This window comes from Syngnathoides biaculeatus, chromosome 3 (assembly GCF_019802595.1).
Source record: "Syngnathoides biaculeatus isolate LvHL_M chromosome 3, ASM1980259v1, whole genome shotgun sequence".
In the NCBI taxonomy this organism is placed as follows: Eukaryota; Metazoa; Chordata; class Actinopteri; order Syngnathiformes; family Syngnathidae; genus Syngnathoides; species Syngnathoides biaculeatus.
Window position 1 is genome coordinate 24,328,579 of NC_084642.1, and position 24,269 is coordinate 24,352,847.

General features: G+C 40.1%; 1 protein-coding gene across 6 annotated transcripts in view; it reads right to left on the reverse strand.

Moving 5' to 3' along the window:
* mpped2a (metallophosphoesterase domain containing 2a) overlaps positions 1–24,269 on the reverse strand; it is a 63,982-nt gene that overhangs the window by 21,379 nt on the left and 18,334 nt on the right. For all 6 annotated transcript variants that reach the window (XM_061814929.1, XM_061814931.1, XM_061814930.1 and 3 more), the window contains 2 exons: positions 21,957–22,138; positions 17,967–18,192 (listed from right to left, as the gene is read on the reverse strand). In XM_061814929.1, the coding sequence (XP_061670913.1) occupies positions 17,967–18,192; positions 21,957–22,138 (408 nt within the window). The remainder of the gene's footprint in view (positions 1–17,966; positions 18,193–21,956; positions 22,139–24,269) is intronic.

Genomic DNA, 24,269 nt, shown 5'->3' on the forward strand with positions numbered 1-24,269 from the left:
GCTAAAGAAGACCCATATTGATGTGGGGATAGAGCCCTAGATAATTAGGCTAGAAACGAGCTGATTCAAGAAATTAATATTGGAAAGAGAAAATCTGTGCTAAAGTTAAAAAACAGTTTACTGCTAATGACTTTTCTTTCCACAATCAGGATTTATGGGGCGATCGCCGATGAGCGGGTTTAAAACAAAAACGATAACTGATTACTGATCGTATCACTACATGGAGCAATGTGTCTATTAAAAATGACGTTAATTTACTGTATACACTTGTGTACTTAATTTCTCAAATATATATATCTACAGACACATAAAATAATGTATCTTTGTTCATCTATGCTTGCCAGTGAGACAGTGACATAACAATTTAATCGTCTACTAGATGGCAGAAAACATACAGTAATTAAGGCATCAAGTTTTTGTGACATTTTGGTTTGTTGGTGTACTACAAGATCTTTCAATTGTAAAATATGTTCCTTGGTTACATAAAGGTAGGAAATCACTCTTCTAGTCAGGTCATATATTCTTGTCAGGTCAAACCAATATTACAAGATGACAAAAATAATGGGCTAATTACTTTATTGTAATTAATGTACTTAAAGTACCAAGGTAAAGAAACATACTTCAAGCAAGCCTCAAATGAATATCCTCTCCAGAGGACCCCCAGCAGGTTTTTCTCCATTTTGTCATGCGTGATCCACTCATGTTGTCGTTGCCATTGTAACGAGTGTATCGAGGTGTGTTTGTGTTGACAAGATAAAGCCCAATGATTACACAAAACATGCGATATCAGAATATAAGATTTTCTTGCAGTAGTCTGACATAGTGCAATCATGAATGTGTAACTTTGTAGTCTGATCAAGGTATTAAGTGTTGCCTGTTCCACACACCCTATATGTTTTTTTTTTTAAAAAACAATTTTAGTGGCCGTCAGATATTTCCAGTAATACGTCTAAAGACATGCGACAAAGCTAAAAACAAACTACTTTTTGGATTCTCACGTACTGTGCATGATGGCGACGCAGCGTAAATGTCTTTTGAGGAGACGATCTGTGACGTCATTGATCGGATTTCTGAATTATGAAATTAAAGCCGATTAGCATGAAATGCTAAATATCGGCTGATACTGATCAGGTTGATAAAATTGGTGTAGTCTACTAACGAATACAAATCAGAATGGCATGCATTACAAACTTTAACTCATTAGAAGGGACCATCACCCCAAGATGATAACTATAAATCCATGACCTTCCCGCTGGGAGATGAACATCAATTCCATCCTCAAAAAGGCCCAGCAGAAGATGTACTTCCTGCAGCTTCTGTGGAAGCATGGCCTGCTACAGGAGCCGTTAAGGCAGTTCTACACAGCAGTCATCTGTTCTTCCATCACAGTCTGATTTGGTGCTACTACAAAAAAAAAGACAAACTAACTGCAACGGACAATCAAAACTGCTGAAAAGATTGTCGGTACCCCCCTACCCACCCTTGAGGACTTGCACGTTGCCAGAAGTAGGACGAGGGCATGCAAAATCCTAGACTACTCTACACATCCTGGTCATCACCTCTTTCAATTCCTTTGGTAAAATAGGCACTATCGAACAATGCAAACTAAAACAAGCACACATTCCAACACCTTCTTGCCATTAACTTCTTAAACAGTTTAACTATTCCATTGTACAACGCTGCCAATTTTGTCTGTACATTGTTCTCAGATCTCTGACGGGCCAATTATAAATTACCTGTGCGGTAGTCTTGCCACTTTGCACTATTTGCATATCTGCTGTTGACCAAAACTGGGTACTTAAGTGCTTGAGTACAATTTGCACAATTCAAACTGTTCCACATTATTGCACTAGTAGTCACTGTAAACAATTTTTTTATGTCTCTGCCTCTTTCGCACAATGGTCATTGCACCAGACTTTGTATCATTTGACAGAATTGTCAAAATTGAATACATATGTCAAATGAATACATAAAAGATTGTACCCGAATTTCCATATTACTGGTAACCTTTTATTGCTCACTGAGTGTGTTTTCTCTGCCTTTATGTCTCTGTTCTCTGTCAATCAGTCTGACAGTCTCTGTCAGTATTCTTTGTCAATGACTGGATACAGTTGTACGAGAGTGGCTCCCCTATGAGAGGCAAATTCCTTGTGTGTTTTTGACATACTTGGTAAATAAAAATGGTTCTGATTCAAATGATCTAAATTTTATAATAAAGTAATACCAAGAAGAGCGTATCCTTGCCCACAAAAATATAATGCACACAGTAGTGAACTGGCTGCATTAAGTCAGCGAAATAAATTGCAATTCAGAGCCTTTTCACTTTTCTCTCTCAAACAATGTTCTCCATTTTTTAAAAATATGAAATCAAACTCCCCTCTCTGTTTTAAAAACCTTCCATTATTTAATGTACTGTATGTGGAATTTTATGGCTGTGTGAATGCATTACTTATTCATCAGGGCCTTTCACTCTTGCAGAAAAATAGTAGGTGCCAGCACGAGTTTGGTAACCTTTGACACCAGCTACAAAAAGAATAATGCTCTATACAGTGAGACACCACTCAACGTCAAACTTGTCTTTCAGCACAGAAAAAAAGTCAAAACAATTAACGATAATGGAAGGCTACCAAATCTCAGGCCACAACAGGAAGAGGCACAGGGGTTTCTCTGCTGTTCAAATATTTATCCACTCAAAGCAGGAGACGCAGTGTGGGATATCAAACAAGATGGCACCCTATTGAGCCCAGAATTTGCCAGAGCACATCATGACCAAACAGATGGACAGATTCGCGCATATCCACTGACAACTGCCACTCCTTTAACCACATATCGATGGTGGAGGACCCTACTGCTGCTTAGACAGTTTTTAGCATCTTCTCACTGGAATGAGTTGCTCGCCTCAGGTCGGGTTCTGGGTGGGAACTGGGACTGATTGCCATATACTACCTGGCTGAGCTGTCTTGGGCTCACTTCCAGGGGACTGTGATTGCATTTTATCGCCTGAAGCAGTCTGTCTACGCCATGTATCCCTCCTCATGTTGAAGACATCTGACTAGCTCTGGGCTACTGTGGTTCCCTACAAAGCCCCCCCCCCCCCCCCCCCCCCCCGCTCCCTACAGTGCTAAATATTTTGATTAACCCTCCATTTCTCATAATCACAACCAGAGCTCTCCTTCCAAACCTAGAATACATGCATACCGTAAACAAAATGGGGAAACAATAGTTAAAATGTGAGAGTAGGGGTGAAATTTTTTGATTGTTAAGAAGAAAGCATTATTAGGTTTGTTTTGACCATCTGATTTAAATGAACCCTAAAGCGCAAGTGTCTGCATTGTGTAAAGTGAGTCAGGCATTGATAAGAACACCAAAAAAAACATCATATTGTTTAACACTAAGACACACTGATTGAGATCCACCTAAGTTTTGACAGATGCTGCCAGCAAGCAATTAATTGAAAATACATACAGCACAATTGTGTGTTTTGTTTGCAAATTTATAGTATACAGCGTTTGCACAGCATTATAATGAAAGGTCTTTGCATGCTATTTGAGAAGGCAAAAATGTACCAACTCTGAATTAAGTGGTACATGGCACTCTACACCATTTACTGGTAAAGTGAAATAAAGATGACAAACTTTTTTGCTTTTCTGAAAGGGTCAAAATTTCAGATTTTCAAGTTAGTTTGATAAAGTTTGACGTTCCAAACCACTAAATTAGTCATTATAAGGATGTCTAACCTGCCTCTTTGTTAGTAGTAAAGCGATCAATTTCCTTTTAGTTAGTGCAGGTAATAACCAGCAAAGTATAAATTGTGCAGGCACATGAGGAGGCAAGACCCTTTAACAAAGAGCTGCAGCGGTAGCGCATCATCATGAAATACCTACCTTTTGTTTTCCAGGCTTACAGTAAAGAGACTTACAGAGTGTTTACACAGTGTCATCTCTGAACTAGTATTAATGACACAGTCACTTAGCATTCAGAGGCAGGTCTGAGCCACGCTGTTTGTTTCACAGGTCATTAAATTTATGCCGCAGCCCTAATGTTCATTACAGCAGCAAGCTGGCCAGGAGTCCGTAACACTCGCTCACTGTCTTTAATCCCCCACTGTATTCCTCCTGCTGGCTTTCTCTTCTCGTCTCTTGCTCAGCCTCCCTCTCACATGTCTCGGTGCATTTGCTTGACAACAATTATTTCCTGCTTTAATTAAAAGAATTGCTGCTGCAGTTTCACGTCTGCGGCACACTTTTAATTCACATGGCGCACCAACCACCAACATTATTTTTCATCCAATTCCAAGATAGATGGCAAGTGTGAAAGATTGTTGACACATTTAAGTAAAACTGCACATTTGAAGAGCATTGTTTTTCTGAATTCAGACTAAGCCAAATATTCTTATATTGTGCGTTTTGCAATAATTGGAAGTAGTTAATAGCTTTTACGGCTTCATTCCACATTTGCTTTGAACAAAGAAAGTCACCAGTGGTGCTAGAAATTGTTGAAATTCAACAGCAAAATAAATGAAAGATAAAGAAATAGCTGAAACACGCAGAGCCAAAGTAATACATAGAAAATATATTGATGAAATGACCAAATAGCAATTTATTGGTCAAAAATCCAAGCATCTAGAAATTTGTTTTGTAATGTATTATCCTGGTTTCTTCTTTTCCCCACACAAGCCGCTTACTCTGTCTCCTTTTCAATTTTCTCATCAGTTCTTTGCTTTCATTAGGTGCCTTAGAACACCTTGTTGCAGTCTCTCTTCCAAAGGCTCTTAAAGGTGCAAGTTCTTGTATTCCACTTTAAACCCAATGTTCTACTACTAAAACAATTACTGATAGCAGGATAACACAAAACTATTCAAGCAGCAATAATCAAATCAATCCTTCCCAGCAAATTCAGAGGACTTTGAAGAGCAAGCAAGATTTTTTTTTCCCAAGGAAAAAAGCCCTATTAAACTCAGACTATTCCACTTAACATTGCAGGGATTTTACTGGGTATGTGTTGCTTGCCCATAAAGAAATACAAACAAATATAAAATTTAATTAGGGCAAAGCTATCTACTTTGAGTTCTGACAGGAAGATTGCATATCAAACGGGGGATCTACAGGCCAATTAATAAGTCACTACAATCAAATTGAAAAATGCTGTTTGCCTAATTTTACAGAGGTCTTCGATCTAAATCTTTGAACATTTATCAGTCCTCCCTTGTGCTTACTTGACCACGTTTGAGTTTCTGCAGGAACACCATTAAATAATGTGCAGACGAACAAGAGATTGTGGTCCATTCATCGCCTTCAATTTGAATGAATCTTTTCAAGAATTTAAATGCTTTATCAGATTTAGCCACAAAACATTGTGGGTCACAAGACAGCCTGGAACCACATCATTTACAGAAAGCTCACACTTCAGAGACCTTTGAGCACTGCGACAAAGTCGTGTTGACACTGTGAAGGTTTAGGCCAGTGAGAGGTCAAATGTGACACAGGAACATATAAATACTGGAGTCTGAGACGTGAAGTTCCTGTTGCATATGACAGTCTGAAAGAGCTGCTGTTCATCAGGACAAAAGGAACATCATTGACCTTTGTTTGTCTGTTCTTTTAAAGCAAGGTGCACTTTTAAAATGGTTGCAGTAGGTCGCCAAAGATGATGGTTTGGAGCTACAGGGAAAAGCTGCACTGAATAAAGCCATTCATTACAACCACGGCTGACGTATCTGGTTAAGTAAAACGGAAACATGCTTTCATACAAATGTCATGAAGGTCAAACTGCAACACACTGACCCCACAGGTCAGACAAGGCAGCAGAGGTCAATTTTCCATGTTTATTTTCTCAACATTACCCTGTCTGAACTCCACTGGGGAGAGGGTGCGGGGTCATTGTTTCTCTGCGTGACTAGATTTAAGCAAATGCAGAATACAAAATAACAATGTGTGTTTCATACAGATATGAACGATGTGTACATTGACAATGTAATTCCAAGCACAATAGAACAAACCTTTGTACAACTGACACTGTCTCAGATTATTACACACCTACTCACTTTAAACTACAAAGATTTCTTAAAGTCTCTGTGCTATTATTTTAACGAAAACTGTGTAAATTGCTCATATACTAATTGCTGAAACTTAATTCAACAAAATACAAACATGTTTGTTCAACCAAATACATTGGCAAACACTTGTATTTTATATAACTAAGGAACTCAAGGGTCAAACCAATTACATTTGTTATTAGACTGGAAATCTTCTCGCAAGAACACGACTCATGACATTAATTGAAAACCACAAATTCACATCAGCATCTAATTTTAAATAAGCCGAGGATGTGATGTCCTGCATTTTGAGATGGCTGCTGAGTGTGTCACTGCCACAGATGGCTGTTCATGACAACAGAAGTGAAAGTCATTCAGTGGTATAAGGTGAAAAAAAAAAAAACAATCTCACCTGAGATCAGTGCAAGCAGTCTGCTACACAACCAGGCAGTAGAAATTCTATTATTTGCAGTTGTTTCATACCATGACCTGTACATGACTAAATGAGTTTTTTTAGAGACTACTGGAAAACTCAAAGGAGCTGTCACCTGAAGGCCTCACGGGACTGCCACGTTTGGCCCTGCGGCCCCTACTGGTCACTTAATGTGCACACGGTACAAATTGTCGCTGCGTGCAGAATGCTGCAAAGATCATCTTTTATGATTGGTCCATTCTAGTCACATGGTATGATGACATACTCAGCTTTCTGCTCAGTTCCTCAATGCCACTGTTCGGACTTTCATTTTGTGGCCGCACATACCACCTACACCACCAACTTGCTGTTGTCAATTTTACAATATATTTAAACTCATTGCCTGGTCGTATAGGTCAATTTGTTGTAGCAGGCACCGTTCCATGGTCGCCAATGGTGTTGCTTTGTTCCTTGTTCCGGAAAGTAAAAACGGCTACTGGAATGGGCCAGAAAATACAGAGGAAACTCCACCTTGTGGTGTCCTAGCTAATCCCAAACATAGTGACACCTTCGACTTGGAGGAGAGCTACAGCACATTTTTAACAGCTTGCGTAGGTTGCACTTGAGTATGGTCAAACTACAAGCAGGATAGCTGCAATGGAGTCAGCGCAGTTGCTGTCTGCACAAGTACAAATAATATTAAAGTTGACATAATTTAATTATATATTAATACTGTTGAGGGTCAAACAGCAAATGTATTTTCAACTTCCTGCATGTGCATTATAGAAAATACTTTATTCACCCCTTTTTAAGGCCTACAATCAGAAGACTGTGTCAGCCCTTTTTCACGCTCAAATATGTGATGGAGCTGTCATCTGTGTCGTGAGGCAGACCTCTGCTTCGCTGTCTGGTGACTGATGTGCACAAGGCCACTGAAGAGAGCTTTATTAGGCGGTGCTGAGGACTCATCACTCTCCCTTTGACATATTTGGGACTTACCTTGGTGTGGGGGGTGGGGCATTCAGTGAGCACTCAGTGGGGTGTGAAACAGGCCGTACAGGGCACTACAGCCAAGTGAGAAACAGGTCGGCTTTTGTAAGTGCAGCTCTGGGTGTAGGGTGAGTCATTCAACAGGGAATGCTTAAAGTCGTCATACTGCAAAAACTGAAGGCGCCATCACAAAAATCCATCATTTAACCCTTTCCGCTGACACACAGGTGAAAAACCTCTCTCTCTCTTTCACTCACTGACTCACACACAAAAACTGCAGAAGTGGCTTTCCCATGTTTAATGCTGCTTCTGCTCCCAACCTCACTGTAAGGGAACCGGCACACATTGGTGAATAGCAAAAAAGAGAAAGAAGCATCCTACCATGATACAGCAGCAGCAACTTCCACCACAATCAATCCTTGTCAACAGTCGTTTCATTTTATACCCCATTAAATATAAATTCATATTCAATGTCAATAAATCATTAGTTCATTAGTTCTGAGATACTACTGCAATTAATCGGACAGTGCTGTCAATGGAAAATTAATTTCAGAAAAGTTCAGGAAACTGCAGCGACAGTACTGTGCCTGGAGCAGAGCAGTGTATTTCTCTTGTAGGGATACTGTCATAATGTCTACAATAAATGTCTCTTTTTGGCCCCAGCTTTCTCGAAAACCTACACAAAGTTGACAAAATATGTCTCTGTGGCATGGCAAAATTGTTAATGTTGACAATAAATATATTTTCGGAGCCGTTTATCCTCACAAAGGTCACGGGAGTGCTGGAGCCAATCCCAGCTATCGTCAGGCAGGAGGCAGTGTACGCTCTGAACTGCTTGCCAGCCAATTGCAGGGCAAATTAAAAAAAACAAAAACAAAAACATTTGTTGTCAAATTGACACTTTATGCAATTTAGAGTTTTCGCTGAAGCTAACATGCATGTTTTGGGGATGTGGAAAGAAACCAGAGTATGTGAAAAAACCCATGCAATGACTCCGCACGCCGAGCTTAAAGTGCCATTGACATGTAAAGCATAATTTTCAGTATATTTTTAATGAAAAAAAGGCAGCCAGAGTTAACCCATCCTTTTTTTCACCGCACGTCATGACGTCGTATATGGATTTTTGTATCTCCCGCCATGAAAATCCTCTTGAGGCATTCGTTTTGGAGAAGAAGCAGGAACTGATGTTTTTTCCCAGGCGCCCTCACTGGCAGGTTAATGTTTTTACACCAGTTTTACCGGCAGGAAAGTAGCGTTTTTTTTTCTTGCGTGTTAGCCAAAATGCTGTCTTGTTGTATTGCTGGATATTGCTCGAACACTTGGGAGGATGGATACACTCTTCACACTTTTCCAAAAGACCCGGTTCGTCAAGAAAAATGGATTGCACAGTTGCAACGGACGCCAGCTTTGTGGGTTCTAAATGACAGGTAGGCGTGTATAGAGCTAAAAAAATAATAATTGGGGGGGACTAATTTGTCTCACAGTTTACAACTTATGTTACATGTGAATTTAGAATAAATCCCCTTGGTCAAACCGGCAACATATAACAGAGCACTTTACAATTTAATCTCACACACAATACAACACAAAACTATAAAATAGAAGAACAAAGACAGTTTAGTAGCATGTACCACAAGCTAGCTAGCTACCTAAGCGTATAATCACCAAACTCGAAGAACTTCTCCGAAAGCAGCAATCATAAAAAGCTCTGTCTGCATCTGACAACGTACAGTAATCCTTCATCTCAGAACGTAATAAAAGAGCCGCATCAAAACTACGTACGTCAGGGCTGCTAAATATGTCGATGTGCGCGGCCACGGCGTTGTTGTTGCTCGCCGGCGTTATCCCTGACGCGGAGGTGCATCGGGCGGGGAGGAGAAAGGAGCTCTCCCCTGCCCAGGGCCACTAGTGTTTGGGCACCCCTGACGTAGTTACTTCGCCCGGCATGTGTCCTCCTAAGTATGCTACATACACAAGACTTAGGAGTCTTGTGTATTTATATTTTGTGGACTTAGGAGAGTTAGGAAATCGACAATTATAGGCTGTCATTTTGAATATTTCATCTGGTTCCTTATCCGTTTGTTGTTATTTAGAAGTGATCCGGATATCATCTTAATATGGCTCGAAATGATACGGTAATATTGCCCCAGTCACTTCACGCGATTGTGAGATGATGTTTTCTTTGAAAAGAGCTTCTGTGTCAGATGGGGCGTCAGAGAAATCCAAAAATCTGTGTTGTTCCTCTCCCATAGCAGGTGGCAGAGCGTCTTCTCAACGGTGACTGTCCCAGTGTGACATCTGTTAATGACGTAGCAGGCGATATGGGATGATAGGTGATGATGATGATGATGATATGACACTGGGATGTCGAGTGAGACTTTGTGCATGAATGACAACACTCCGCCCATTTTTGTGTACACATTGAAGTGAATAATATTATATGTAGTTTTCACAACAATATCTGTTTTAAAATGTATATAGACATGTCGGTGGCACTTTAATTAGGTAGTTCAATTTAAAAAGTGAAACTCATTATTCAAATGCACAGTGAAATACTACATGCCGGTAACCCAAGTGAAGATAAGTGGAACAGAAGATGAACGAATGTATAATTTTGACAATTATAGTTTTTACAGCAAATGAAAACCTAAAATTCACCATCTCTAGAAACTAGAATAGTACATAACCATCAAGAACCAATCAAAATGTTTAACGTAGAAATTGGGGAGGAATTTGCCTTCTGAAAAGTATTTTCTCAATTGTTTAATCAATCTACATAAAATATAAATAATGAAATAAAGTGAGTTTTCCACCATATTGTAGTTTATTGAGATCTACCTCTACATCTTGGTCGAACTAACCTCCACATCTCCTGTCAGATCTTTGCTCAAATCTGCAAAAGCATGAGTGTCGAGGAGGCGAGTATGAAGAATGTTGCTTTTCATCTCTCATTCCACAGTAATCTAGTGCCAGAACATGTCAAGTAGTTCTACATGGCTCTCGACATCCAGCTGTCTGAGGTCAGAGCAACAGTGATGTTCGCAATGAAATGTTCAGCTCAAGTGTGCACTCTACAGCATGTTGTGAAATCCGGCATCGCCCCAAGTTAGAAAAGGGTCGCATGTAGACAGCAATAAATGTCGCAATAGCATGGTGAAGTTATTTTGTTCTGTTTGAATCATGTTGTCTAAATACATCGGAGGGAGAGTTTGTTGGCTGCGTGCCATTTGTTTTTGTCTGAGACTTACTCACTAGGGTGATGTAGGTGTAAATGTGATGTGGTGTTTGTTGTATTTCCACCAACGTAGTTTTAAGCATTCTGTGAGACTATTGACATACCGTTGTACTTTTGTCTAAGACACCCTTCCCATCTGAGACATACAGGTACTTAACACTAAAGGCCTCTTTAAACTCCCAAGCTCGCGTGGCTGACATTGTCCGCATAGCATCACGTGCTCGACGCATTGGGCTAGGCGGCCCCTATGTGTCACTTGACCTGTACATGCCAAAAATTGTTGCTCTGCATAGAATGCCACGCAGGTTATCTCTCATGATTGGTCCGTTTTAGTTGCATGCTCTGATGACGTGCTCAGCATGCCCCTTGGTTCCACAAAACACCACTGTGTTCTCGATCAATTTTGGAGCATAATTAAACATCATTTGGTCATCTAGGGCTATTTGTTCTAGCAAACACTGTTCCACAGTCGCCATTGTTGTTACTGTGTTCCTTGTTCTGGAAAGAAAGGTAAAAACTGCTACTGGAACTTTACCATTCAATGTTCAATAGAATAATAATAATAATAAATACCCCAAACAAAGAAGCCTTAAATCCAAAGCACTTCCACATATCAGATTTGAACTAGGGTGGCGGCTTTTTGATATGAGGATGGGTGCATGGAACTAGCCATGTTGCAACAGCGTGTTACCGTCTGTCTCAAGAGCTTGGGGTGCATTCGCAAATATCCTCCAGTGTTGCTCTGCGGCACTCGGGACAGTACACTGAGAATAGAGTGTCAGGGTGAATTTCCAAATGCGCCTTTCCTTGGTTGGAATGAATGAGAGAGTAGCGACGTAGTGGACCTGCGCTTAACAATAAGGCATAACGAGTAATTTAGCACAGCTCCTCATTAACAAACCTTGATATATAATAATGTGTGTTCATTTCGTGTGTCACCACTGTATCAAACAATTTGATAAACATACATGTACTTTTGTACTCATGAACATAGATTTCATTTTGAACATAACTGAACAAGACATCTTTGATTTTCGTAAGAGTCAAAGAGTACAAAACCAAACCTAAAACCGTGACCACAAAAGTGAGATACAAACCAAACCGTGGATGTTGTGAACCATTCCACATCTGTTAGTGATACACCAAAATGAAAATTCTCGTCAGGGTGAATTTCTAAACGAAAACGAGGTAGCCAGGACAGAAAACGTAAACACAGAATTAAGTTATGCCAGTTATTAGTAAAATAGTATTTATGGCCAAGCTTGACCTTCCAACCTAAAGAATTTCACTTCCAGAACGATTTGTCTGGATTTCCACATTTTTATGCACATGCGGGTACACGCACACACACACACACGCACCCCCCCCACACACACACAGCTGACCTTTACAGCAAAAATGAATACATGAATAACACTAAAATCTGCAAATGACAAATCTGCATTTGGCCCTCCAGTATCCCCCAAGGTTAGCTTCAGAGAACAAATGAGGGCAGTTGGATGTAATCTGCTACCTTTGGGACACACATGCAAACACACGCGCACACACACGCACTGTCGACCATTTTTAAAACGATTTCATAAGTTCCAATCTTTCTTTTTTGGTACGTAATACAAAGAGTACAAGTACTAGGTGGAAATACTGCCAGCGATGCCACAAAAATAACTTTCTGATGATGCTAATAACAGTAATATTGAAATCTGTTTGCAGATTAGTCAAAACTATCCAAATATTGTAATTTTTATAGCAAATGTCATCCGCCCACCTCTTATGGTGTTTCTCTTACTGCATCTTCAAAAAGTGTGTGAGGTGATGAAGGTCTGCTTTCCCCGAAGCGTGTTAGAAGTCTTGCTTCATTTAGAAGAGCCTGAAGTTATGTTGTCGGAAGCCACGCTGTACGGCTCGTCCCAGTAACTTTTTTTTTTTTTTTTTTTTTTTAAATAAGAATCAGAGTCATCTCAAAGGTTGGTTAAAGATTTTATAGTTTGTCGAGGCTGCGAGAGTTTGGAGTTTTTATAGCATTTACACTTGGACAGTCATGAGCGCAAACGAGAATAACTGATTACAACTTGCACGGTGTCACACGTCATTTCTCGGAATAGCTCAGTGGTAGGTGCACTTGACTTTGAACCTGGGGCACGGTGATTACCTGAGTTTAAACATCAGACCGAACTGCATTGGATAATTATCATGAGTTGAGGGTTACTAATTAGGCTTATCAAGAACTGCATTTTCCACCGTTTCTCATATTTTTCATAAGTGAGGTGTTTATTGTGTTCTAAGAAAGAAGGGTGCAATAAGATCCAATTTTGAGAGGAAAAATGACTGTACCCCAGTTTATATAAACTTGCTTTTGAATGGCTCAAAACCAAAACAAAGTGTTGATTATCCGTTTCTTCTGAATACGCACTTTTCCAACTCCTCTGCTTTGTTAAGCACGACATTTTCCGAAAGTGATAGAGATTCATTTATTTAAACGTGCAAGCAAATGTTTACCGAAACTTTACAACATAACTCAACAGAACACCAGCATGTTCACAGACAACGGTTAGCGCTAGCACTTGCTTGCTAGGCTACATAACATTTTGTTGCCTGCTTGCGAGCCCTATCATGAACACATAAAAAGCGATCCTCTCCTGCGCACCGGTGAGGACCACCACATATTTTTGTTATTGTGTCCACCCTCGACCCACACGATACATTGGCGCAGCGCACTGTTGTCATCGCCATGGAAACCAGAGTATTCCGGTCACGTTGACCGGTGACGCGTTTTCTGGTTCCACCTCTCCAACAATGTTTGATTTGACAAGATAAAACGCAGCGATTGCAAAAGACGGGATCTGATGGTATTGGAATACATGTCGTGTAGTGTTCCCACTGTCTGACTGAGAAACGGTAAGATTTTACTGGAGTAGTATAACATACTGCTGTACAATCGGGAAAGACCAAATTTGTCTTATAGTCTGATCCATGGATTAAATGACTGAATGAAGAAGCTGTTTGCTGGACAGATTTATTTAGATGCGTTTGTGTGTTTGGGTGTGTGCAGAGAGTGAGTGAGAGAGAGAGCGAGATAAAGATTCCAGCGTGATACCTATCTCCAAGAAGCATGTTTTACAGTGATTTATGACCATAAAACACAGCTAGAAAACAACATAAACATCGGCAACGTACCACAAGGTGTTTTCTCAATTTAGAAGTGGGTTGAATTATCCACGTTTGGCCAGAGGCAAGACAAAAAGCTTTGTTTTTCCAGAGTCTGTAACGCAAATATTCGTAGGGCCGTTCCAATGCACCCCCCTCATTTTGATGGGCCCACAATTGCTTTGTGCGTGGCCATCTGACTGCTTTGTGCCACCTGATTGGTGTATTTCGGTCAAATGATACTAGTGATCACATTGGATCACTCCTTATGCGGAAGTCAAAAATGAATCCTACAAATAAAATAATGCATGAATAAAAGTAACGAGTGGCATGTCAAGCATTGGAACAGACTAAATTTAACAAGTCTTCACAGAAATATAGAAAAAAAAGTAAAAATAAGTAAAATACATCCAAAATGTTACTTGAGTAAATATAAAATACAGTAATATATATAATTCTATATATTTACTACCCACCTCTGCAAGGTGCAGAGACCTGCTCATCTATTGTGTGTGCATGCGTGATAGGTGTGTGAACATGCGCATGTGTGTGTGCGCTGAAGTGAGGAAGCCTTGGGAAAGGAGGTTGAGGTATTTGGTCTGTTAAGCATCTGTCATTAAAAGTGTGTACGTGTCTTTCATGGTCGACTGCTTCTACATCAGTCCATCTATTTTCTGAGGAAAAACCAAGGCACAATAAGTACTCACTTCAATGTCTACAATCGCAAACTCTATCTATACAATATTACTGTTCTATGAACCTTTATACACTCGTATTTATGATACATGGGTTCAAATACTGCACACAAAGTGTCCAAAAAGAGAAGCCTTCCCACTCCCACCTATTCAAACTTAACAGGGCATTACACGCAGATCACGTACTATTACACATGACCGTCAGACTCCACACCATGATCCTCATCAAATCACACGTACAGAACCATACCCTGGAAACAGGCGCACTGTATTGGGTGTGTGCTCAGTGCAATTGTATTCAACAAAAAAATGTAGGCTCCCATCCACCACTGATAATAAATAAGCAATTATAAATAAATAAATTAACAAATATGTAGCAGCAGCTGAGTTGACAGCCATCAACAAGGGCTGGATATACACTAGACTTCCCGAGAAATGGTGCATTAGCTTGGCTGACACCACAGGACCTCAGAGGGCATGGTGGTGCTTGGCCACCCAGGCGATGATATGGTGAGCTGCTGATGAAGTGAAGGGTCACTACATGGCTAAGTGAGACCTCACACCGGACAAGCAGGCCAGACCTCTGGCCACGGTGGCATATGGGTGTGAAGGTGTGGAAGGCGAGGAGGGGTAAGGAGGGGGTGGCCAAGCTGTCCACTCCGCCTCTCAAGAGACCCCCAGCTGTCACAACAGACACTTACCAGTCCTCACACTAAACACCCACCAGGGAGGAAAGGGAGCATCCTGCCGTTCAAATGCAAGGAAGAAAAGGTGGAAGGATGGACAGAACAAGAGGAGTAATCGCTTCTTCCTTTTGCTGTGATGTTACGGAAACACTAGGATATGACCCACTCCTCAACTAAATACGCCATTATTTCTCAGGCAAGGCTCCAACCCTGCTAATTATAACTGCAAAAGGATGACCTACATGATTATTTTAAGCCTGGGCCAGACTTGTGAGAACCATTGAGCAGACAGTGCCAAAGCCTTAAACACAATACAACACATGGCAGCACTGCAAGAGCAAATTGGAGTTTCTTTCATCTGAAAAAAAAAAAAAAATTAAAAATAAAAAATAAATAAATAAAAAATTCCAAATTAAACATTTACTTTTTATTTATTTATTTATTTAAACTCTAAAAATCAACATTATGACGCAGCTGAACCAGATGAAAATGGACAATCACAAATTACAGTTGGTGACTGACCCTCGCACACCTAACAACTTGCTGCAACATACTGCACAGAATAATGCATCAATGAAGAGATTAATTGCCCTGGCCGCTGTGGTTATAATTTAATAAAAAGAGAGGCGACAAGCAAAGAGACTGGATATTTGATAGGCCGCTTGTTAAATAAGCAAAGAATAGCAAAGACAGCTGTTCAATGACTACTTATTCTCTGAATACAAAGTTCTGTACATCCAATCGGGTTTCATAAAGATTTTCTTTTATGCCTTAAGTACACACTGAAATAATAAATAGTACGGATAAGGATTTTTTAAAATAATAAAACAAAACTTACAGCACGTACAACAGGGGTGCTCAATATGTCGATTGGTTGATCGCGTGACAAAAAATAAATTAAAAAAAAAAAAGACGTCAGCCTATCCTCAATCTCATCTTGATTCAGGTGTAGCAGATACGTCGGTTGCACACACACAAAGGCGCATTCTAGCAAGCGGGCCTCCTATTTAAGCTCTCTTTTTTGCTTTCTCCACAGCAGTTGCGGCAATGCACGCGTGCCAATATTCATAAAAGAGAAAGTTCTGCAACATTAACATATTTTCCGGACAACAACCCGCTACTTCATTCTGGTGCTGAGTACACAGAGTGGACATGGCTTACTATCCAGTGTGTGCTGTCGTCCGGAAAATATCATAGTTGATCACAGCATATCATTGCTAGTAGCTTACGATTGGTTAATGTTCTCTGCCAGCAAGCGTGGATTTACACAATCTACGGCAGTGAGACTGGTGCAAAAAAGACCAGGTCAACAATACGGTAAGGGATTCTGTTAAAAAAAAGTAGGCCAAATTAAACTAAAATGGAGGACAGGATGACATGATTGACAATAAAAGCCTGAAACGTTCTGCAGTCTGGAGTCATTTCGGTTTTGTAAAGTCTAAAGAAAGAGTAGTTTTTCACAGCTGTGGCAGCAGGCTACAAACATTAGCACCGATTGATCTGCTACATGCGCCAAAAATTCAATTGGCATAGTTCCATAGATGCCACATAATTGGTTCAAAGCAGTGCAACAAGCGTTATTGGCCAGTCATACTATCAAAACATGGTCAAATGCAATCAATCCAAAATCACATATCAACTTTCTGGTGCTGTATAGCTCAAGGAATTCTCAAGGAAAATCCATTTTAAGATAAGCATTTGTCATCGTTTTATTATTATCCAGCGCAGTAAGTTCTGACTTTTTGAATTACAAATTGTGCTAAATAAATTAGCTAGAAAATGTTACGTTAGCTTCAGCACATACTTAGCTGTGTGTTCAAACATTGAATATTCCTTGGAGTTTGGGGTTGCACAGTACTAGGACTGTCTTACTCAGAAAAAAAAACAACAACAGCCCAACCTGGATCTTTTATTGATGGTTTTAATTTTTTTTTTCTGGGGGGGGGGGCTTTTTCTGTAGAGCATTTTATGTTCACATTATAATTCACGCATAAACATATATCTAAAATGTCTATCCAGGTTAACCCTCTTATGTTTTGGAGATGAAATCTTTTTGGAGTTAATCAGAAAGCTTTTAACCATATTTAGTTAGTATTGCATTTTGTGTGATTTTAGAAACACAATGTATTGTAATACTGTGGTATTCTGAGCAGGAACGAGAACAATTTAGCGGATTTCAACCAGTGAAAATAGCAGATGAGCATGAGCCCAATGACATTTGACGTGACCCGGGCAAAGGCTCTGCTTGTATTTTGGTTATATTCCTTTACCTCGCTCAATGTAGCAGTGATCTCATTCAACAGGATAGTAAACACTTTGCCTTCACAAACACCTCTTATTTTAACACACATCACAGCCTCTGTCTGTTCAATGCTGCCTCCCACCAATCACACCGCCCTCCACAAGTTCTTTCCACATGAGAGCCGATTGACAATGTGTCCCAGTACCATGTGTATCACTTAACCCTGTGTCAAAACACAGGTGTAATGTAAGCCCTGAGTGCAGGCAAAGGTCCTTTGCTCATAAAGGAATGCAAAAGCTGGGAATAGCATCTTGCATGTAAGTGAGGCCCCTGACAGAGGGTACAGACTTGAGCTGCAGGAAGGGGGTTTGGAACACAGCCCAACACTGACAGAGGAGAGGGCACCCCCTCCACTTCAGGGATTTAGAACACTACAGGGAAGTAAATGTGACTCAGCAAAAATGAAAGGATGAATTAGTGAGGATGGCTTTGGGCCACCAATAAAAGGTTTTGAGTCTTTGGTCTTACCACGGTGTGCCGTATATCCGGAATCCCTTTATGGTGACATCTGAGTCCTGCAGGTACACACAGTTTGTGAGGAGCGACTGGACATTGTCAAAGTCCTCTGGTTTGAGTTTGGACACTGAGGGGAAACGGTAGTAATCCTGCTTGACCAGCTCAGCCATAAAGTCCTTATCAAAGGTTAACTCGTGGTTCCCAGCGATTACCACCTTAAACTCATAAGGAAGGCCACCTGGGACAAGAACAAACAAGGAAATTGGTTAGCTACAGCCCCAAATCTTAAATAATTCTTTGAACATCTCAGACAAGTGTGTTGTCATATAACGTATTTTAAAATGTGTAGCTAAAGTCTGCTTATGAGCATCATTTTGTACAATTCAATTAAAAACAAAACTGCCCAAAAGAAATACAAATGGCCAATAGAACATCTGCGAATCACATAAACACAGAATTTGTTTCGAGGAAAACCTTGTTGTTGGTGAATACCTGCATTTTGGGCATTGGCACATCCAAACAGTTTCTGGTGCTGTATAGCTCAAGGATGTTAGATCCAATTAAAGAGGAATTATTCAATTTTTTGTGCCACTTACCCATACTAGGGTCGTGGGGATGCTCAAGCCTGTCCCAGCTATCTTTGGGCAAGAGATGGGGTACACCCTGAACTGGTCGTAGGGTACAATTAAACAAACTATTTGATCTCACATTCACAACGAGAGGCAATTTTGAGTCTTCGATCAACCTACCACACGTTTGTGGAATGTGGGAGGAAACCGGACCAACCAAAGGAAACCCATGCAGGTTCGGGGAGAACATGCAAACTCCACAAAACCGGAGCTGGGATATGTGAACCCAGGTCCTCAAAGCAGTGAGGAGGTGTGCTAACCAGCCGACTACCATGTCGCCAAAGGAATTAATATTCTGGAAATTGTTCAAAAAAAAATTATAGATTGAAAAGAAAAGCAATTAACAGTTAATATGAAATGCAGCCCACAGAGTGTAATACTTCCTTGTGAATTGTGTCTTTCCCTGATAGCTCTCTGCAGAGTCATAGAGGTTACAAGCACATCTGATAGTTCTGCTTGACCACAGCAGACCACTATCCATCTCAGCAGACAATCGGCGGCTGGAAACGGCTGAACCTGAACTTCATAGCGATGAACATCTATTACTATTCTCACCCCTCATCATTCAATGTCTCCAGTGACCTTTTTATGCTTCTCTGTCTGGGTGATTTGTCCCTGCTCCCTTTCGGCAGCACAAAACTAACTTACTACTTTATTCTAGCCGATTGAGCACTCAACCAAAGGGTCTGGCCTTTATCACCCGTCTGTTCTCCCTCTGTATATTTCTTTTTGACCAGCCTCTTTTTTCTTCTTCCATCCCTTTTTTAACTTGTAAGTATGTACAGATGTCATGTGTGCGATTTACATGAAGCAAAAAGTGAGGCAGAATTAAAAGTACGAGAAATCATCACACAATTTGGTGGATAATTTTAAAACTATAACAATACATTATTATTTCATTATGTTATTATATATTTGCTCTGGAATCTTTGTATTTCCCTTTTAAATGATCCATCTCGGAAGGAACAGAAATTCCTAGAATCAAGTATTATGTCCAGCACTTTGTATTGCACGCTTACAAAATATTATTTCAGTCTATGGAAACTAGTTTATTCTGCAGTTGTCATTATCTCTTATTTGGTGTTTGGTTGTGGATTAGGTGATTAAAGTATTATTTAACATCAGTAAAACAGGACAGGAGACATGGTGATGCAGCTGTAGAGCGTTGGCCTCACAGTCCTGGGGTTCAAATCCCCCGCCTGTGTGGAGTTTGCATGTTCTCCCTGGGCCTGTGGGTTTTCTCCGGGCACTTCGGTTTCCTCCCACATCCCAAAAACATCCATAATTTGGAGAGTCTAAATTGCTAGTAGGTGTAATTGAGAATGGGACTGTTGTCTGTATGGATGGATGGATAAAACAGCATATACTCTATCTTTCTGCAATTGTCTTCAATTATGATGCTTCATTTTTCTTGTGATGGAGGTGGTACTCAAAAACACAACCTCCATAAAAAGTTGTCACTGATGTTATGGATGATGCTGTAACCAGCACAGTATTTTCCCTGCGATCCAACTTCTGCATGCACAATCTGGATTAATTGCTGACCATAATCTTTAAGAGTAAAAAAAATACAACATGCAGAGTCAGCAGACAGTGCTTGAAAAAAAATGGAATTCTGAATCATAATTTCTGTATCTGGATGAAAACCAATCAATGTATATAATTTATTCTGACAATAGCTGCATTGCTTTGTTTACTTCGGTTGTCATATTCACTCAACGCGCATGCACATATGCGCAGTAATAGTCACAGATATACCATACTAAACAGAATAGCATAATTAGCAAATAATATAACAAATAATATAAACAAATAATAGAAAGACTCAAGAAATAATTGACACAAAACATGCACTTCAAACATTATTTACATGCTCCCAGCATGCTTTGCGACACTAAGGAGGTCCTTAGTGTCGCAAAGCATGGTGAGTGGATGTAAAGGAGGATCATAAATTCGAGCCTAAACCTATATGACAATAATCTTCCAACTCTCCAAGTGGATCACACATCCACTTAGAAATACACAAACAAATCAGCAAATAAACTCTCCTCCCATTATTCCCCAGCCACTACAGTAAAAGGTGGGGAAATATAATTACCATCAAAGAAATCACCAACACAACTGGGAATTTGGTCTGCTTTTATTGCTAGCATAATACATTTTATTGAGAGCAAGTAGAGTAATACACGTAGATTTAATATTTATTCTTCCCTCATAAACTGTAAGATTTATGAAGAAATATTACAACTCAAAGTATGGGAAGAAGTGTGGTTTGTTCTGCCACATTATTATTTGGGGTGGAAATTGCTGTTTGGGGATCTATAATGTATAGTCATGGTCAAAGGTTTTGTAAATGACTTTCATTAGGTTTTCCATTTTGGTAATTGCCATTGCTTTTATATTTATATTTTTATACTGTAGTAATGAGCATTTAGAATATTCCACAAAACGTGTGCTTGAGTGTATAATATCAAAATTGTAAATAAGATTACGTTTTTTTAAAACACAGATATAATTATGTTACTGAAAACCTTAATTTTCTAATGTTTCTTGCTGGGACAGTGGGGAACTTTGACTGACACAGCCAGTGAGACAGCAGTGCATTAGCTATATATCCATCCCCTCATTCATCCATTTTCTGAGTCGCTTATCCTCACAAGAGTCACACGAGTCCCCAAAGTCTATCCCAGCTATCATCGGGCAGGAGGCGGGGTACACACTGAACTGGACCCCAGCCAATCACAGGGCACACAGAGACGAACAAGAGTCGCACTCACAATCACACCTAGGGGAAATTTAGTCTCCAATTAATGCATGTTTTTGGGATGTGGGAGGAAACGAGACTGCCTGGAGAAATCCCACGCAGGCACGGGGAAAACATGCAAACTTCACACAGGCGAGGCCGGGATTTGAACCCTGGACCTCAGAACTGAGGTCAACATGAACCAGTTTCCCCACTTGCCCGCAGATTTATATCCTTGATACAATTTTAAAACACATTTAAATGTGTAAAGTGTATAAAACCAAAAGAAACAATATTGTACGTGAATGCTAATTTGTATGTGAATGCTAATTTCTCAATTTGTTGTAAACAAGCATGTGCGTGATCTCTTACGCAGGACTCTCAAAACATTCCCATCCACATCATGTGGTCTGGGGGAAAGGTCAAATGTGAATTGATTCAGGATGTTAGGTCGCAAAGGTTAAACTCCACACTTAAACACAGCAATTGTGTCTTGTTTTACGTCTGTGCTACGACAGTGTTTCGATAGCTACAAAAAAAATCCATAAAAACCTTTGCATGTCAGCAGGTAATCATGGCTAAAACAATTCATATTTCCTTATGAATAAGTGTGTTTATGCAGCTTAATACCTAGCCAGTCGTTGAACTTCTTGACCTCAGAGGGCAGGCCCAGCTCTGTGAAATCCCCCATGTGCAGCAGCACATCGCCGTAGGGCATCTGGATGCCGTCGGTACGAGAGTGTGTGTCTGATACGCAGACAAATCTGGTGTGGCCAGCTGGTTTTGGAGTGTCATAGGGAATGGGATCCACCCTGAAAGCACACACAATTGTGATTGTTCAATAATGCAGTTGAAAAGATCCCGTAACAAACCAGAAAACTTTGAGGGAAAGAAAATACAATGCAGCCCGGTTGTATGGGTGGTGTTTAATCACCTAATTACAGCCACGATGCCGTTAGTTGTATTTAATACATAATTTTGAAAAAAAAAAAAAAAGTCTTATGCGTCCCACTATGATAGAATTTTTGCAAGATGCAAAACATTTCAATCTGTAATATTTAACAGGTATACCTTTTTATAGAAACATATGGTAGTTTGAAATACAATACAATAGGTATAAGTACCATCTATCTATTTTCCAGACCACTAATCGCACTAGGGTCGCGGGCGTGCTGGAGCCTTTCCCAACTATCTTCAGGCGAGAGGCGGGGTACAACCTGCACTGGTTGCCAGCCAAAAGCATGGCACATGTAAACAAAGAGGAGGAGGAAATTGGAGTACTTGAAAAAAAAAAAAAAAAAAAAAACACGCAGACATGGGGAGAACATGCAAAGTCCACACAGACAAGGTCGGGATTTAAACCCCTTTACTCAGAGCTGCGAGGCAGATGTGCTAACCAATCATCCACCATGCCGCAGGAATAAATACCAAGAAGCTTCAAAAAGAATTTGGTGTATAAAACAAATAATACATTGCCCACAGAATAATACGTGCAGCCAAGCAAAATACATCTCAAAGAAAGGAGCCCTTACAACAGTGAAAAATGTCATTTGCCCTGGAAGACAACCAAACATTGCGTTGATTTGAGCACAAAAGGAGGGCAAGGCTGCTTTGTCGTAGGGCTGCTAAAGTGCTGGTGCATTAATGTCCTTTCTATCCATTTTCTAAGGGAAAAAAAAACCACTTAGCCACAAGTGTGGCTGGGTTAAAAAAGCTTTTATTCGATTCTTTTTTTTCCCCCAACGTGGGCACATCCTTTAAAAAGAATGGGGAAAAACTTTTTTCATTATAAATGAAAAGAAAATCACATTGAGTGTACAATATACAATCCTCCAGATTCAGAATACTCTGCCATTAGACCATTATTTCATTAAAAGGGATGTAACGCAGTTGACAACAACAGAATCAACGCTGCAATCTTCAAGCGGACAAGCGCTTCTGCACACATACGGGCAGTTGACATGCATTTGAGAACAAAAATAGCATGGAAATTGGAAACAGTGGCTAATGGAATCAAAAAGCTGGAGTAGAAGTGTTTAGCAGAGGTGGAAAACAAACATTTTTCCACAAAATAATTTTTGCAGGAAAGCGGCAGCAGTTATTTCTAAGGGTATAATCTGAGATCCTCTTGTGTGTGGAGCAGAATACAAAGCGTTGAAGGGCATCACGTATTGCCTGAAATCTGTTGGTGTTCTGTTTTTCAACAGAGCAGTCATCTGCTCGGTCATGTTAATAGTAGTACAACAGAGGACAAACTGGCCACCGTCTACTGTAAACTAAACATGCACTCTGTAGCCACCATCTGTGATCATAGTGTGTGTTGATATGCATAAACCATATAGCTAGGTCCAGAGCAAGCAGGATCGTTTCGGACCCTCCACATTCTGGCCATCAGCTCTTCCACCTCCTTCCGTCAGGTAAGTGCTACTGATCAATGCAAGTCAAAACTAGTAGGCAATCAAACACTTTTTTCCCTCTGGCAATTAAGTAATCAAATTCTTGATCAGCGAACCTATTATTTTAGCCCGTGTACCGTTGTTGGGACACAGCCTAATAATAATAATAATAATAATAATAATAATAATAATGATGAAGCCACTCAGATTTTTTAATACAAATACCAATGTCTAAATAAATGACCCCTGGTTTTACACAAACTCGCATTCATTAAATATGATTGGAAAAAAAAAAAAAAAACAATGAGTCGGATCCTCCGTACACGGAAGCGTATTGTGGCCACACATTAAACTTCGGTAAACCTATCCGTGGCAGATGTTTTTTTTTTTTTTTTAAATATGCCTTGTTCTCAAATGAGTCCAATGCGTATTTAAAAAATGAAAATAAATTGCTGGGATAGGTTTCAGACCCCGTACACGGAAGCATGTTGCGGCCACACGTTAAACTTCGGTAAACCTCTCCCCGACAGACTTTTTTTTTCTTTTT